Genomic DNA, 17,901 nt, shown 5'->3' with positions numbered 1-17,901 from the left:
AATACAATTGTTTTTCTTTTTGGAAGAGGACTGTATATGGGCAGCACAGTGGCTAAATGGTTAGCAGTTCTGCCTGGCAGTATTAGGCTCATTGGATCGAATCCCAACCACGGCACCACCTGCCTGGAGTTTGCATGTTCTCCCTGTGCCTGCATGGGTTTCCTCCGGGTACTCCAGTTTGCTCCCACACTCCAAAGACATGCTGGTAGGTTAATTGGCTCCTGTCTAAATTGGCCCTAGTATATGTATGTATGAATGTAAGTTAGGGACCTTAGATTGTAAACCCCTTGAGGTTAGGGACTGATGTGAATGTGCAATATATATATATATATATATATATATATGTAAATTGTCAGCACTATATAAGTACCTGTAATAATAATAAAAGTAAATTCTACTAATAACTGTGAAAAAAAAAAAAGATTTGGATGATGTCATGCCCCCACAGTGTTGCGTTCTATGACAGCCTTCCCAGACACACAGAGATGGTCAAAGTTTTGTTTAGTTCATTTCTGATCAACATTGAATGCACAGGGTGGAGGGGAAGTTCCGGGTAGAAACCCAAATGCATATTACGGGTCTTTTACATGCATAGTAGCTGATGTAACTGATAAAAGAAAGATGCCATATGCCACAAATACCATGCATAAAAAAGAACTCCTACTCTGCAATCTACTAGCTTTGCTAAAGGAAACGGGTCATAAAAAGCATTATTTGGGATATCACTGCTGACCTTATGAAAATGCCAGCTGCCTCATTATCATGCTACTCCATCGGTCAGTGACCTGGAACGTGTATGTAGCAAGGGAAGTCAGAACCCTGTACTTGTTCTACACCAGCAACTCAGAAAATATTTAAGCTATAAGATCACCATGACAAACAAATAACTTTTTTTCTAAAATCAGGTCATCATTGGCAGCATACATATTTCTGTCCTAACAGGTTTCCTTTAACCCTTTCACTGCCAGAACAGCTTTTATGGTTTTTTTGCACATGTGTTTTAAAACTTATTTTAGGTCTGAAGTATAGTAAAACCCCCAAACATTATATCATTTTCTAAAAGTAGAGACCCTGTAGAATTAAAAAAGTGGTATCTTAAATTTCTATGTCACAGAATCGTAGAGCAGCGATTTCTGAAACACAAAATTCCACTAAAGTTAATTTTGGCGCACACAATCGCAATATGGCATCCATTTTTTGGGAGTAAATTTAAAAGATGAGGTTTCGATGAGTAAATAAATACGCAACATGTCAAGACTTAAAATTGTGTGTACCCATGAAACAGTGACAAACCTCAAAACCTTATATTTAACAGCCCCTACAGGTCATCAGTTTAGAGTCAATCATGAATAATGGGCCTAGAATTATTGCTCTCATTCTCATTCCGACATGCTGGGTGATGTGAAGTATGTGTATTGAGATTGTTTTCATACATAGGCACTCCCAACATGTGTATTTATGTTTGTGCATGTGAGGAGGGGGGTTACATGCTTGGGTGTAATTTTTTTTACCCTAGGTTCACATCTGTGCAGGTGGTGCCGCTGCAGATCCACACGAAAATCTGTGCAGCCGCACCACCCGCAGAGAAATGCAGACCCGCGGGCGGGTGCCAATAGTTCTAATGGCACGCCGTGCACTGGAAAAAGCAACTGTACTGGGAACCGAGGTTCCCGTGCGGGCTGCATTTTCCAAAGAAATGCAGGGACTTCTTCCCTGCGTGTCACGGGCACTTGAGTCCATTCAAATGAATGGGCTCTCATGCCCCTGCAAAATGCGGCCCACGCGGCCGCATAGATGTGAACCAGGGGTTACACTTTTTTCACTACATTTTATTTTTCAACACATGGGGGACAAAAAAAAAATCCTATATATGCTTTTTTTTTCTTCTTTTGGTGACAGGTAGTGAGATATCAGGGGTCTCACCTGCCCTCCAATGAATCTAGTGGAGGACTAATTACACTCCATTAACTTCTTAGCTTCTTCCCCAATCATGTCGTTTCTGGGTAATTAGCAGGAAAAGAAGATCAGCGGACAAATGTCCGTTGATCTCACTCCCTGCTACCTGGCAGCACCCGCCAGTAGTTGCATGGAGCATGGCAGGGATATGCTCACAGAAGGGGGATTTTAGTAAGTCAGTCAATCAGAATGACCAGCAGGCAACTAGCATTGTCAGAGAAAAGTTGAGTAATGGCAGCTTCTTTACACTGGCATGACAGGTCAAAAAGCATGCAGAGAAATGCAAATGTATGTGTGTTAAGTGTTTGTAAATCTTATCAGTGAGAAATCTGCTCCTGCTAGCCTTTAAAGCATACCTACAGGCACATTTTTTTTTCCCGTTTTCAACAGAGTGGAGAAGGTCTAGAAAACCTGTCAGTTTTTTGCGCTGTCTGTGCCCCCGTTAGGGAGATTCACCCTCTTTATTTGTCCTGTTTACCATGATCATTGAAAGTGAAAGTAAAAGAAAATCCCAACCTTTGGGTTGTCCCTAGAACAGTAATACAGAGGAAATCTTCCAATGGGGACGCTAGTTCAGGTGATCTGGGAAGGCCCAAAAGATTCCCTTTATGTGCAAGGATTTCCTCTCACTTCCTGTTCTGGCTATGGGACAGGAAGTCAAGGTAAATCTCCCCAATGGGACGCAGATGGCAAAAAAAAAAAAATAGCAGGGGTTATAGCCCTCCCTTACACTATTCAAAATTTAAAAAAATGCCTATGGTTTTACTTTAAATTTACCATTGAAGGTGTTTTGTGAGTCCTGTTCGGTATGTGGCAAAAAATACCTGTTGGTCCTAACAGAAATCTTGTGAGTTGATGACTTCCTGTACTCTCTGCCTGTATTGACTGTTATCAGTTAACACTGCCTAGCTAGTTCCGTGGACTACAGAACACATCCACCCTGTGTTTAGAAGAGCAGAGGAGGAAATGTTATGTAGTCCTGTCCTTGACAACGCTGTACGATAACATTTACTGAACACCTGATAATTTACATAGCTAGAATATGAATATGGGATCCTCTGAAATCAGTGATACTTTTCAAAGTCTGAAATAATTCGATGCCACTGAGATATCATTACCTGAACAGTGCCTAGGATCAAAGATGTGATCAGGAATGGGATGAGTGAAGGACCAAAATAATAAAGATTCAGCCAGGCTAGTGCATCCAGCAGTAGAATGTGCAGAAGAACGCCAAGGAAAAATAATTTATTAGGATTAAGCAGACCCATCTGTTCCACGGTGGAGCGCAGTGTGCGGAAATCTTCCACCAGAGCCGCCTGTGGGAGAAAGCATCAAACTTCAGCATTGCTAAAAGGGGAGACAAATTACAGGGCAGAGAAATGCTATGCTAAGGAACACGTGGACTCCTTACATTCTTGCTGGGCTCCACGCAAGGCTGTCCAGGTGCCAGCTCCCCAATCAGCAGGCATTTCATATGCTTCTGGACCAGCTCCTTATCAATGTGGAATGCAGTGAATGGGTCCTGAGGAGGAAGACAGATAGAGAGATACAAATATTTATCATTTATCTAAACTATATGAAATAGCTCATACATATATATCATTTATACAATAGCTCTTGTGAAATTGTGACTTTTTATTTAATCCTACCTATTTGGGGAAGAGTGACTGTGTCAAACAGCTAGGTGTGTGTGAAAAGAACAAATTCACCTACAAAGCTAAAGATTGTGTACTCCAAAGCAGTAAACACAGCAGAAACACAGCAAACACAGCAGCAAACAAAGCAGCAAACTAGGTAAAAAAAAAATCACTAACTGGTATAATCAAATAAAACAGTGTTGTGCTAAAGATAACAAAATATGAAAACCAAACATATAAAGTACTTAATATATCACATCTATTGATGTAAAGTGCTAAAAAGATTAATGGGATAAAATTTAGTGCAAGTCCAAGAACAGTCCAATATACATGATTTGTTTGTATACAGCGGAGGTCTCCAAACTTTTCAAACAAAGGGCCAGTATACTGTCCATCAGAATTTAGGAGGGCCGGATTAGGGCCAGTGAGGATAGAAAATGTCCTGGGCCCAGCATCAGTGAAAATAAACATGGCCTCAGGGTTGTTGGTCAGTAAGAGGAGTAGTGCCCCACCATTGGTATTAGTTGGAAGAATAGTACCCCATCTATTGGTTTCATGGGAAGAAGTACTGCCCCATTGTTGGTCTCAGTGGGAGGAATAGTACCCCAAGGGCCAGATAAAGGGTAGCAAAGGGCCACATCCAGCCCTCGGGCCGCAGTTTGGAGACCCCTGGTATACAGTGCTTAAAGTGTTACTAAACCCAGGACCCTGAATTCACTATATCTGATCTCAGTACACAGAACATGGAAGTGCAATTATTTTAGTAAATATAAACTTCTAAACACCTTTTCTCATCAGTAGTATATAGCAGTCTTGTGACTTCTATCAGTGTCCAGCCGAGCACTGGTTAAAGCTTGTAGGAGGATTTTATTATTTTCTTCTGACTGTCCTATGAGGCTGCATGACCCCTGACCCTCTGTCTGGACAGTACTGTTTGGCTCTGTGCTGATCACATGCACTCTCCAAAAAAAAAAAAAACCTCTCTAGCAATACACATTAAATTGAACATGTGCAGAGTGCCTCCTAGGGCTCTGTACTATCAGCAGATGGATTGGGGACTGTGAAAGAAGGAACAGAGAGGACAGGATCAAACAGCCTTTTTACACAATGCGGAGGATTAACCCCTTAGGTTCCATAGTGAGTATACCAATCATGCTTTACTGCATATACAGACTGCTTTACTTTTTTAGGTTTAGTAACACTTTAAAACAGTAAGTGCAATGAACAGTGCAAAAAATTCAAACTGAGGAACTCTCCATAAGTCACTATGCTTATAAGGTGCTCTCCATATGGAACCTTCTCCTTCCCTCCTGAATTCGCTCTCATCTTTAATATCCAACCATCAACACAAAAGCCAGATAGCCTGTTCCTTTAAACTAAAAAACATGTATTCAGGCTCTACATCAGGTGTTTGAAGTCTGTGGATGCACGAAAAAGGTGTGATACCCAATATGTCACTCTTGTAGGGTCCCCCAACTATCATACACCTTCTTCCTCCAAGTACTATGCAGGGTTAATAGTCCTGCACTATATGTGATGACACCCATAGCCCGGAGCTTTGGGGAGAAGACAGCACTGGAGACTGCTGGAGCAAGGTGTCCCCCTAGACACCGGAAGCATTTAAAAGTAGATTTCAAGGCTGAAACTAACTTAAAACGGAGCCCACCCACCTTCTAACTCCTATCCTACCTCCCCTGTAGAAGGAAGATGCCTATACTTACCTATTCTCAGAGCACTATGGTCTGGTCATGTGATCTCCCTGGCTGCCAGCTTCAGGGGAGAGGAGAGAATGACTAAAATGAATGGAATGACTGAGCAGTGACCTCACCCATAGGTTTACTATGTATTTACAATGCATCCATTGTCGGCTGTCCCTCCTCTCCCCTGAAGCAGACCGCTGAGAGTCAATCATTACCGTAGCACCCTGAGATTAGGTAAGTATAGGCATCTTTCATATACAGGGTAGTTAGTATCAGAAGGGGGGGGGGATCAGTTCTAAGCTTAGTTAGTTCTAGTCTGGAATTCCACTTTAATCTTTGAATTTAATTAAAATAAAAAAGAGGTTTATGTGTGAACACTTCATTACTCTGAGAGATATGTGTGTACTCTGTACTTTCTTTTGGAAGCTTGCAATAAAAAGTTATTAACCAAAAAAATTTTAAAAAAGGTTTATATTTACCAGCTCTGTGCAACGGTATTGCACAGAGCAGCCATTATCCTTCTCTTCTGGGGATCCTCGCCAGTGCTATCCACTCCCACTCTTCTGTGTGTGCCCCTATAGCTATCAGCTTCCTATGGTGGCACACTTGCAGGCTCATTCCCGAGCTGGGCTCTGTGCATCCAAAAACACACACAGCATGGCTCGGCCCCACCCTCTCTTCACAGGATTTGATTGACAGCAGCAGAATCCAATGGCTCTCACTGCTCTCAGCAAAGCCTGTAAGAGCCGGGAGAGGAAAGAGAAGACCTGTAGTCAGGCACAGTGTTGGATCGATGGAGGGGTCAGGTAAGTGTAATGCAGGCCATACATGGTTCGAATTCCGAAATTATTTTTCATCCGAAAATCGAAAACATTGTTCGCTCGGTAATCCAACGGTGTCATCAATGATTTCGAAAACCGGCCGACCAAGCCATAAAGTTCACCCCATATAACAGGCGAAACTTCTGTTCCTTCCAAGTCACGGCTCACGCGCATATTCTTTTCGGAAAAACGATCATACGATTTGACCATCATTGAGTCGAAAATCGGTAGAGTTTCACAAATTTTCCAACATGCCTGATCACGAAAAGGGGAGGAACCATGAAAATCGGCCGGTACATTGACCCACTAACAGAGAGAAAATCGGCCGATTATTCTTAGGTGCGATTTTCAGATGAAAAATCGGTCGAATTTCGATCCATGTATGGCTGGCCTTAGAAAAGATGGGGGGGGGAACTAGCATTGGAAGGTTTTTTATCTTAATGCAGAGAATGCATTAAAATTAAAAAAAAATGAATTTAGAACTACTTTAAAAAGTCATAAAGCCCTAAGAAGGGGGATTCAAAAACCACTGAAACATGCTGGCTGTTTTGGACAATGTTTGTGACCCATCATTTCTGGATTGTAAAAGTAGTGAAGAACTTTCTTCCTTCTACTCCTCAATAAAGTGCTCTGAGGGCCCAACCGGAGCACCCATTCCTAAAAAAAACTACCAAAAAATGTCCTACATCCAACTGGCAAGTCCAATCCAGACCAGAGGTCCAGAGCTGCAGGAGCCATCTAAGTAACATTCAGACCGAACTGCCTAGTTGGCTTCTTTTGAGTAACCTTGCTAGTAGTTCTTTTATACAGCTACCCATCATGTCTGCAGTCTCTGATCATCTCCTATACCATGTCTGCAGTCTCTGATCATCTCCTATACCATGTCTGCAGTTTCTGATTATCTCCTATACCATGTGTGCAGTCTCTGATCATCTCATATACCATGTGTGCAGTCTCTGATCATCTCCTATACCATGTGTGCAGTCTCTGATCATCTCCTATACCATGTGTGCAGACTCTGATCATCTCCTATACCATGTGTGCAGTCTCTGATCATCTCCTATACCATGTGTGCAGTCTCTGATCATCTCCTATACCATGTGTGCAGTCTCTGATCATCTCCTATACCATGTGTGCAGACTCTGATCATCTCCTATACCATGTGTGCAGTCTCTGATCATCTCCTATACCATGTGTGCAGTCTCTTATCATCTCCTATACCATGTGTGCAGTCTCTGATCATCCCCTATACCATGTGTGCAGTCTCTGATCATCTCTTATACCATGTGTGCAGTCTCTGATCATCTCCTATACCATGTGTGCAGTCTCTGACCATCTCCTATACCATGTGTGCAGTCTCTGACCATCTCTTATAGCATGCCCACAGTCTCTGACCATCTCTTGTATCATGTCTGCAGTCTCTGATCATTTCCTATACCAGGGGTCCTCAAACTTTTTAAACAGGGGGCCAGTTCACTGTCCCTCCGACCATTGGAGGGCAGGACTATAGTTTAAAAAAAAAAAAACTACGAACAAATGCGGACACAGTACAGGAGATGACCAGAGACTGCGGACATACAACGGCGGCGGGAATACTGGGCCGGCCGCTCCATAAGACGCACAGACATTTCCCCCAAGTGTGTCTTATGGAGCGAAATATACGGTAAATGCAGGACACCTTGTTGGGTCAGATCTGTGTACAATGTAAAGAGAGGGGGGAGAGAGAAGGGGAGAGAGGAGGGGGAGAGAGAGAGAGGAGGGGGAGAGAGAGAGAGGAGGGGGAGAGAAAGGAAGGGGGGAGAGAGAAAGGAAGGGGGGAGAGAGGAAGGGGGGGAGAGAGGAAGGGGGGGAGAGAGGAAGGGGGGGAGAGAGGAAGGGGGGGGGGAGAGGGGGGGAGAGAGGGGGGAGGGGGGGAGAGAGAAAGGAAAGGGGAGAGAGAGAGAGGAAGGGGGGAGAGAGAGAGAGGAAGGGGGGAGAGAGAGAGAGGAAGGGGGGAGAAAGAGAGAGGAAGGGGGGGAGAGAGAGAGGAAGGGGGGAGAGAGAGAGGAAGGGGGGGAGAGGAAGGGGGGGAGAGAGAGGAAGGGGAGAGAGAGAGAGGAAGGGGGGGGAGAGGAAGGGGGAGAGAGAGAGGAAGGGGAGAGAGAGAGAGGAGGGGGGAGAGAGGAGGGGGGGAGAGAGGAAGTGGGAGAGAGAGAGAGAGGGAGGGGGGAGGGAGAAAGGAGAGAGGAAAGAAAGAGAGAGGGAGGAGATTGATCATCTATTTCACTTATCTAGGGTCCGTGGCCGTGATACCCGACATGCAGCGATGGCGTCTCCTCTCTTGCACCCCCTCTTCATGGTCAGCTCTAGGCTCCGCCCTCCAGCCGTGACGGTTGCATGCACTGATCAGAATAGATGGCCGGCTGGCTGCAGAGAGGCCAGGTGAGTGGTGCGGGTTCATAAGCCGAGCCCACCTTCCCGTTCTAGAATTGCTGATCCCGCCCTCCTGCCTTCCGTCCCTTGCCTCGCGGCAGATACACCCCTGCCCTGCGGGCAGGACAAATGTCCTCGGCGGGCCGCATGTGGCCCGCGGGCCGTAGTTTGAGGACCCCTGTCCTATACCATGCGTGCAGTTTCTGAACATCTCCTATAGCATGCCCACAGTCTCTGACCATTTCTTGTATCATGTCTGTAGTCTCAGACCATCTCCTTTGGGCATTTTAAATAACTTTCAAAAACCTAAAAAAATCCTAAAAAAAAAAAAATACCGCCACACAAAGTAAACTTTATAAATTTACACTGAAAACAAACAAAAGGCTTCAAAGTTAGGTACCGGCTCTTTAAGGTGTACTGGTTACCTGCCTCCTGACATTTCCCCAATCCTGTATTACATTACATTTACAAGTGCCCTTTGGAGATGCTGAGGGCTGCGCTTGAGCACCCCCCCCCCATATTAAGAAAGTTGGCCACCACTGCTCTAGCATAAGGGCAACACAGTGGCTCAGTGGGTAGCACTTCTGCCTTGCAGCACTGGGGTCCTTGGTTTGAATTCCGGCCATGATACTTTCTGCATGGAGTTTATATGTTCTCCATGTGCTTATGTAGGTTTCCTACTATCTGCATGGAATGTGTATGTCCTCCATGTGCTTGTGCGGGTTTTCTCCCGGGTACTCCGGTTACCGCCAACATTCCAAGGCATACTGATAGGTTAATTGGCTCATGTCTAAACTGGCATGTGTGTGTATGCATGTAAGTTAGGAACCAGGGGCAGACTGACCATTTGGAAACTCGGGCACTGCCCAAGGGCCCTGGGTCAGTAGGGGGCCCCATGAGATGCCCCTGGTACCTTTCATTGGCTTTTTTGGGTGTGGGCGAGGACAAAGGGGTCCCATGATCCCCTATTGTCCGGGGGGCCCCATGAGTTGTCAGTCCGCCCCTGTTAGAAACCTTAGACTGTAAGCTCCTTGAGAGCAGGTGAATGTACAGTATGTAATGCATAAATGGACGATGCTTTACAATTACCTGTCATAAATAAATATCTGATATCGATAGGGGAACTCTAAACAGTCACAAAGAAGAAAGCGCTAGGTGATCATATCTCTGCCAGTCCGGTAATCATGCAAAAAAACTGAAAAGGATTTCTTTTCTTTAACTGTTTGATCACTTTCTAGGTAACACACATACTTTTTCAAGTACTGCTACTTTTTCTCATAGAATAGTTACATTATACTTGTACATCTCTATTACACAGATATACAGATGCACAGCTTAGCCTGTAAACCTTTGCTTGGTTCTGGTATGGTAGGGGTTAACCAGATCTGGATGCTGCAAGCTCAGTCAGAAAATGCACGCTCCACCTCTGGGGGATAAAGAGGAGGAGATGTTAGTGGTGGGGAAGTGGGCTGAGCAGACGGTGGAACCACAAGGCTGCACCAATCCAGTGAATGGATACGTGTTGTCAGAGCAGAGAGTAGCCAACACCTGACATTGCACAGAATCAAACACCCATGATATATCGGCACCGAGCAGATTACGTGGACGGGACACGGTCACTCCTTCCCCACATTTCCCTGCTAAAGAGTTCACAAAGAACATATGTTTTACACAACACGTATCATTACATACCAGGAGACACAATGAGGAGTAATTACTGTATAGAAATGTACATTATGTGTCACTACTGTATAAAAACACTCCATAATTATACTAAATATAAAGAGTCATCATGCTCTCACTTCCTGTTGCATTCTGATGATTGATGTGGCTTTCTAACATCTTGCTTTTGTTGTTACTTTTTTTTATGCAAGTACCTTGTTTTGTATTATGTGTTTTATGTAGTTTTATATATAGTTACATTTGCATCATATTGTTATTTTGTATATGTCATTTTTCATAGTATGTCATTTATTTTACAGTATATTGTTACATTATTGTATACTACTGTTTATATAGTTCTATGTAGCTACATTTGTATCATATTGGTATTTCTTTGTATTATATATATTATGTCATTTATTTTATATTGTTACATTATTGTGTACTATGTTGTTTATATAGTTCTATGTAGCTACATTTGTATCATATTGGTATTTTTTGTATTATATAATGTCATTTATTTTATATTGTTACATTATTGTGTACTATGTTGTTTATATAGTTTTTATGTAGCTACATTTGTATTATAGTTATTTTGTATTATGTATTTTTTATTTGCGTAGTTTGTCATATCATGTCATTTATTTTATATTGTTACATTATTGTGTATTATGTCGTTTATATAGTTTTTATGTAGCTACATTTGTATTAAATTATTATTTTGTATTATGTGTTTTTATTTATGTAGTTTGTCATATTATGTCATTTCTTTTATATTGTTACATTATTGTGTATTATGTTGTTTATATAAATTTTATGTAGCTACATTTGTATTAAATTATTATTTTGTATTATGTGTTTTTATTTATGTAGTTTGTCATATTATGTAATTTATTTTATATTGTTACATTATTGTGTACTATGTTTATATAGTTTTTATGTAGCTACATTTATATTATAGCTATTTTGTATTACGCATTTTTTATTTACGTAGTTTGTCATTTTATGTCATTTATTTGATATTGTTACATTATTGTGTACTATTTCATTTATATAGTTTTTATGTAGCTACATTTGTATTATAGTTATTTTGTATTATGTATTTTTTATTTGCATAGTTTGTCATATTATGTCATTTATTTGATATTGTTACATTATTGTGTACTATGTCGTTTATAAAGTTTTTAAGTAGCTACATTTGTATTATAGTTATTTTGTATTATGTACTTTTATTTATGAAGTTTGTCATTATCATGTCATTTATGTGATATAGTTACATTATTGTGTATTATGTAGTTTATTTAATAATATATGTATCTATGAATGTAAGTTAGGGACCTTAGAGATTGTACACCCCTTGAGGGTTAGGCACTGATGTGAATGTACAATATATATATGTGTAAAGCGCTTTTTCTAGGTTCTCCTCAGCGGTGCCCCCACAGAAATCTGCTTCCTATGGGGGCACTCCTGGGGGCTCGATCTTGAGCTGCCCTGTTTTTGCATACCAACGCAGACAAAGTGGTTCAACCTTGCCCCCCACACCCTTGTCACAGGATTTGATTGACAGCAGCAAAAGCCAATGGCCTGTGAGGAGGAAGAGCGCAGAGAGAGACGCTGCTCTCAGGAAGAGCACTGGACTGAGGTCAGGTAAGTACAAAGGGGGTGAAGGGGGGGATCCTGCAGCAAAGAAGATTTTGTACCATAACGTATAGGATGCATGAAGGTGAAGACCATACGGCTTTACACCCAATATAATCCAGGTCAATGGCTCACTAGGTAGTGATGAATGGCTAAGGACCCCCCAGTCTTCACCTATGGCAATTTATAGGTGTTTCTGCACGCTTGTATAACCCCAGATCTGCATTAAAAACGTCCTGCGTGGATGAGGCCTAATTGTATAGCTGAGTCTTATTAGACATCTGACCGATTTTCCTACAAATGACAAAAATTCTAATTTCTGATGGCAATGTGGACCTTATGGTCCACGACCTCAGACATTGTGGACCTTATGGTCCACGACCTCAGACATTGTGGACCTTATGGTCCACGACCTCAGACATTGTGGACCTTATGGTCCACGACCTCAGACATTGTGGACCTTATGGTCCACGACCTCTGACATTGTGGACCTTATGGTCCACGACCTCTGACATTGTGGATCTTATGGTCCACGACCTCAGACATTGTGGACCTTATGGTCCACGACCTCAGACATTGTGGATCTTATGGTCCATGACCTCAGACGATGTGGACCTTATGGTCCACAACCTCAGACGATGTGGACCTTATGGTCCACGACCTCAGACATTGTGGATCTTATGGTCCATGACCTCAGACGATGTGGACCTTATGGTCCACAACCTCAGACATTGTGGATCTTATGGTCCACCACCTCAGACGATGTTGATCTTATGGTCCACCACCTCAGACGATGTGGATCTTATGGTCCACGACCTCAGACATTGTGGATTTTATGGTCCACGACCTCAGACGATGTGGATCTTATGGTCCACGACCTCAGACATTGTGGATCTTATGGTCCACGACCTCAGACATTGTGGATCTTATGGTCCACGACCTCAGACGATGTGGATCTTATGGTCCACGACCTCAGACATTGTGGATCTTATGGTCCCCGACTTCAGACGATGTGGAACTTATGGTCCACGACCTCAGACGATGTGGAACTTATGGTCCACGACCTCAGACGATGTGGAACTTATGGTCCACGACCTCAGACGATGTGGAACTTATGGTCCACGACCTCAGACGATGTGGAACTTATGGTCCACGACCTCAGACGATGTGGAACTTATGGTCCACGACCTCAGACGATGTGGAACTTATGGTCCACGACCTCAGATGATGTGGAACTTATGGTCCACGACCTCAGATGATGTGGAACTTATGGTCCACGACCTCAGACATTGTGGATCTTATGGTCCACGACCTCAGACGATGTGGATCTTTTGGTCCACGACCTCAGACGATGTGGATCCTATGGTCCTGACGGAATGGTCCCGATGGATTTATATTCATTGTAATCTCTCTGGCAGTTTTCATTATATGAAGTATTTCATCTTGGCAGCTAGATTTGAGGCGATTACAATACTGCCTTCACCCTGTGGAGTTATATTAATAACAATACAATCTGATTGTACAATCTCCTTTAGGCTAGGTTCACACCCATGCAGGTTGCGTTTGACCCTTTTCTGCATTGCGTTTATGCTTTTTTTTTCATTTTTTAAAACATTGTTCTTGTTGCTAGGCAGATTTAAAACGCAAAACAGCACAAACGCAGTAAAAACGCACTACATGCTTTTCTGCAGCGTCTCCATTAAAGTCTATAGAATCAAAAAACGCAACCTTTTGCGTTCAAAAAACTTCCTGACCCTTTCCAAAAAACACACCGGGTGAAAACGTGGAGACGTGAATGTGTCCCATAGCAAATCATGTTAAATGGATTGTAGTGCGTTTCTGCAAAACGATGCGCAAAAACGCTTAGGTGTGAACCTGGGGTTAGATCTAGCATCAACTCCAGAATATAAGGACCTGTGCACCTGGATAGAATCGGATTGGATTATATAGGTCTGTCCTCGCATTACAAACTTTCGTAACAGGGATTGTACAATCGGATTGCAGTGTGTGTGGCCACCCTAAGGTGACAATACACTATACAATCTGATTGTAAATCTGCTTCAGATCTACCATCAACTATTTAGTACAAGTGCCTGCCTGATTGGCTACAAATTGGATGGAATGCTTAGGTGTGTCCTCGTATTAGATAGTTTTGGTAACTCTAAAGGAGATTGTACAATCATATGTTAGCGTGTACGTTAACCCATAAATTGGTCATTCACTGTACAATCTGACTACAATCGGCTTCAAATCTAATCATTAACTATGTAGTATGACGACAAGATTAATTGGATACAAAATTAACAGTATTGTTTAGGTCAGTCCTCATATTAGATAGTTTGGGTAAATCTAAAGGAGATTGTACAGAAATTGTAACATTAGATTGTACAGTGTATGGCCAGTTTTACGCTCACCAAACATTGTACAATTCGATTGTACAATCTCCTTTAGATCTACTTACACGTATGCAATACAAGAGCTTGCCTGATTGGATACAAATTGATTGCATAGGTAAGGTAGATCTTCATATTATACAGATCAGGGGGAAGTAAGGTTGATTGTAACATGTATGGTGAGCCATAAGCTGGCCATATAATATACAATCTCTGTACGGTCTTCTTTGATTTACCAAAACAATGTAAAAGGAGGACACATCCACACAATCCTTTTAAATCTGCATCAAATCTGATGGGCCCTTGTACTACATAGTGGATGGCAGAGCTAAAGGAGATTGTACAATCAGATTGTATAGCACATGGTCACCTTTAGACACCGGTCCCCATTGGAAGATTTCCCTTTACCGCCTCTTCTGAATGTTAGAGTTCCCTTCACTTTTCTTTTCTGTGACGGGTCACCGGTACAAATAGAAACCGACTCTCCCCACTGAGGACACAGACAGCAATAAATACCGAGCAGAGGGTCTAACCTTCCCCCTGCTCTACCCAACACTAAAAAAACGGTTTTACCTACAGATACACATTAGAGACGAGCAGAACTGTAATATAATCAAATAAAATAGAATAGAAATAACAAATACATGAATGAATAAAAAAATAAAGATAAACATATATAAAAATATAAACAATAATAAAATAAATATATGACTGAATGAATTAAAAAAAGTAAATACGTTAAAATATTAAAATAAATAAATGGATAAAAAATAAAGGGATAAAAATAATAAAATAAATAAAATGGCTTCAAAATAAATGTGTAAAAATAATAAAATAAATGGCTACAAAATAAATGTGTAAAAATAATAAAATAAATAAATGGCTACAAAATAAATGTGTAAAAATAATAAATGGATACAAAATAAATATGTAAAAATAAATGAATTAAAAAATAAACCAAATTTATATTAAAAATAAAATAAATAAATGGATAAAAAAATAAATGGATAAAAATAATATAATAAATAAATGGTTATAAAAATAAATATGTAAAAATAATAAAATAGAGAAGTGGATACAAAATAAATGTGTAAAAATAATAAAATAAATAAATGGCTACAAACTAAATGTGTAAAAAGAATAAAATAAATAAATAGATACAAAATAAATATGTAAAAATAAATGAATTAACAAATAAAGCAAATTTATATTAAAAATAAAATAAATAAATGGCTAAAAAAATAAATGGATAAAAGTAATATAATAAATGGATAAAAAAATAAATATGAAAAAATAATAAAATAGAGAAATGGATACAAAATAAATATGTAGAAATAAATAAAATGCATGAAGTAAATTTATATTAACAATAAAATAAATGTCTAAAAAAATAAATGTATAAAAATAATAAAATAAATGTGTAAAAATAATAAAATAAATGGCTACAAAATAAATGTGTAAAAATAATAAAATAAATAAATGGCTACAAAATAAATGTGTAAAAATAATAAATGGATACAAAATAAATATGTAAAAATAAATGAATTAAAAAATAAACCAAATTTATATTAAAAATAAAATAAATAAATGGCTAAAAAAATAAATGGATAAAAATAATATAATAAATAAATGGTTATAAAAATAAATATGTAAAAATAATAAAATAGAGAAGTGGATACAAAATAAATGTGTAAAAATAATAAAATAAATAAATGGCTACAAACTAAATGTGTAAAAAGAATAAAATAAATAAATAGATACAAAATAAATATGTAAAAATAAATGAATTAACAAATAAAGCAAATTTATATTAAAAATAAAATAAATAAATGGCTAAAAAAATAAATGGATAAAAGTAATATAATAAATGGATAAAAAAATAAATATGAAAAAATAATAAAATAGAGAAATGGATACAAAATAAATATGTAGAAATAAATAAAATGCATGAAGTAAATTTATATTAACAATAAAATAAATGTCTAAAAAAATAAATGTATAAAAATAATAAAATAAATGTGTAAAAATAATAAAATAAATGGCTACAAAATAAATGTGTAAAAATAATAAAATAAATAAATGGCTACAAAATAAATGTGTAAAAATAATAAATGGATACAAAATAAATATGTAAAAATAAATGAATTAAAAAATAAACCAAATTTATATTAAAAATAAAATAAATAAATGGCTAAAAAAATAAATGGATAAAAAAAATATAATAAATAAATGGTTATAAAAATAAATATGTAAAAATAATAAAATAGAGAAGTGGATACAAAATAAATGTGTAAAAATAATAAAATAAATAAATGGCTACAAACTAAATGTGTAAAAAGAATAAAATAAATAAATAGATACAAAATAAATATGTAAAAATAAATGAATTAACAAATAAAGCAAATTTATATTAAAAATAAAATAAATAAATGGCTAAAAAAATAAATGGATAAAAGTAATATAATAAATGGATAAAAAAATAAATATGAAAAAATAATAAAATAGAGAAATGGATACAAAATAAATATGTAGAAATAAATAAAATGCATGAAGTAAATTTATATTAACAATAAAATAAATGTCTAAAAAAATAAATGTATAAAAATAATAAAATAAATGTTAAAAAAAATATGTAAAAATAATAAAATAGAGAAGTGGGTACAAAATAAATATGTAGAAATAAATAAAATAAATGAAGTACATTAAAAATAAAATAAATAGCTAAAAAAAATTATAATAAATATATAAAAAATTATACAATAAATGATCAAATAAAAAAAAATGGAAAAAATAATTAATTATATAAATAAAAAGAATTATAATATAATATAATCAGCACTGAGGTGCACTTCTTTTTATTCTCCCCAAAGGTGAAATGGGCCCCTGGAGTTTTGGGTAGCGCCCCCCATTCTTGTTATAACCCCCGCCCCTGCTCACCGTGGCGTCCTGGCCGGCGTAGTGGCTGATGACCCGTGGCCCCCCTGGGTGCCTCTGGCAGAATCTGGTGATGTCATAGACTTTGCGGTTGATGACCAGCCATCGCTCCTCGCGGGTGCACCGTTTCTGGACCTCCTCCCAGGTGTAGGGGGTGAGCTCTCCCCCGGATCCCATGGCTGTACCCTCCTATGGACTTCCTATCCCTTTATGAACTCCAGCACACAGTCACTGTAGCCTGGCCATGCACTGTATAGTCTGTGTACCTACAATGGGGGAGAGCACACTATACACACTGCACTGCATCCAATACAGATCACATGACCTATATCTCCCCACACACCTGTCCCCGCACTGCCATCACATAGCCCCGCCCTCCTGTCTACTCCCGGCCCGGCTCTAGACTCCACTCTGATCCCCTCCTTCCGCCCGGCAACCCTACTCTGAGCATCAGCACCAAAACCTCCTGGACTGCGGCCGCACGACACGCCCCCCAAAAGACTTCCCCCGTCTTCACTGGTCACTGCACCGGCCTATCAAATCTCCAGCTGCCTAAGGCCCTACCCCCTAGCGCTGGTTGGTTAGACTCAGTGACGCTAGACCCAATCCTCAGGGGGCTGTTCTTAGAAGCATCAGCTCACCCCTTCACAGCCCCGTTATGCGGAGGAATCAATATACAGCAGCTTTATTTAAACGGACAATGACCGTGATTATTGATGAGGTGTGTGCTGTGAAGTAGTGCCGCCAG

The 17,901-nt window shown here is 39.4% G+C and overlaps 1 protein-coding gene across 1 annotated transcript in view; it reads right to left on the bottom strand.

Moving 5' to 3' along the window:
* The window catches only part of FADS1 (fatty acid desaturase 1), a 32,038-nt gene extending 14,417 nt beyond the window's left edge, over nucleotides 1–17,621 (bottom strand). The window contains exons 1-3 of the mRNA XM_089655034.1: nucleotides 17,157–17,621; nucleotides 3,368–3,478; nucleotides 3,075–3,272 (exon numbers count right to left, since the gene is read on the bottom strand). Of these exons, the coding sequence (XP_089511160.1) occupies nucleotides 3,075–3,272; nucleotides 3,368–3,478; nucleotides 17,157–17,330 (483 nt within the window). The 5' untranslated portion in view covers nucleotides 17,331–17,621. The remainder of the gene's footprint in view (nucleotides 1–3,074; nucleotides 3,273–3,367; nucleotides 3,479–17,156) is intronic.
* Between the last annotated feature and the right edge of the window lie 280 nt (nucleotides 17,622–17,901).

This window comes from Staurois parvus, unplaced genomic scaffold (assembly GCF_062004578.1).
Source record: "Staurois parvus isolate SC_StPar_1 unplaced genomic scaffold, SC_StPar_1.0 ptg000818l, whole genome shotgun sequence".
Classification (NCBI taxonomy): domain Eukaryota; kingdom Metazoa; phylum Chordata; class Amphibia; order Anura; family Ranidae; genus Staurois; species Staurois parvus.
This window is presented reverse-complemented; position numbering and strand designations above follow the sequence as displayed.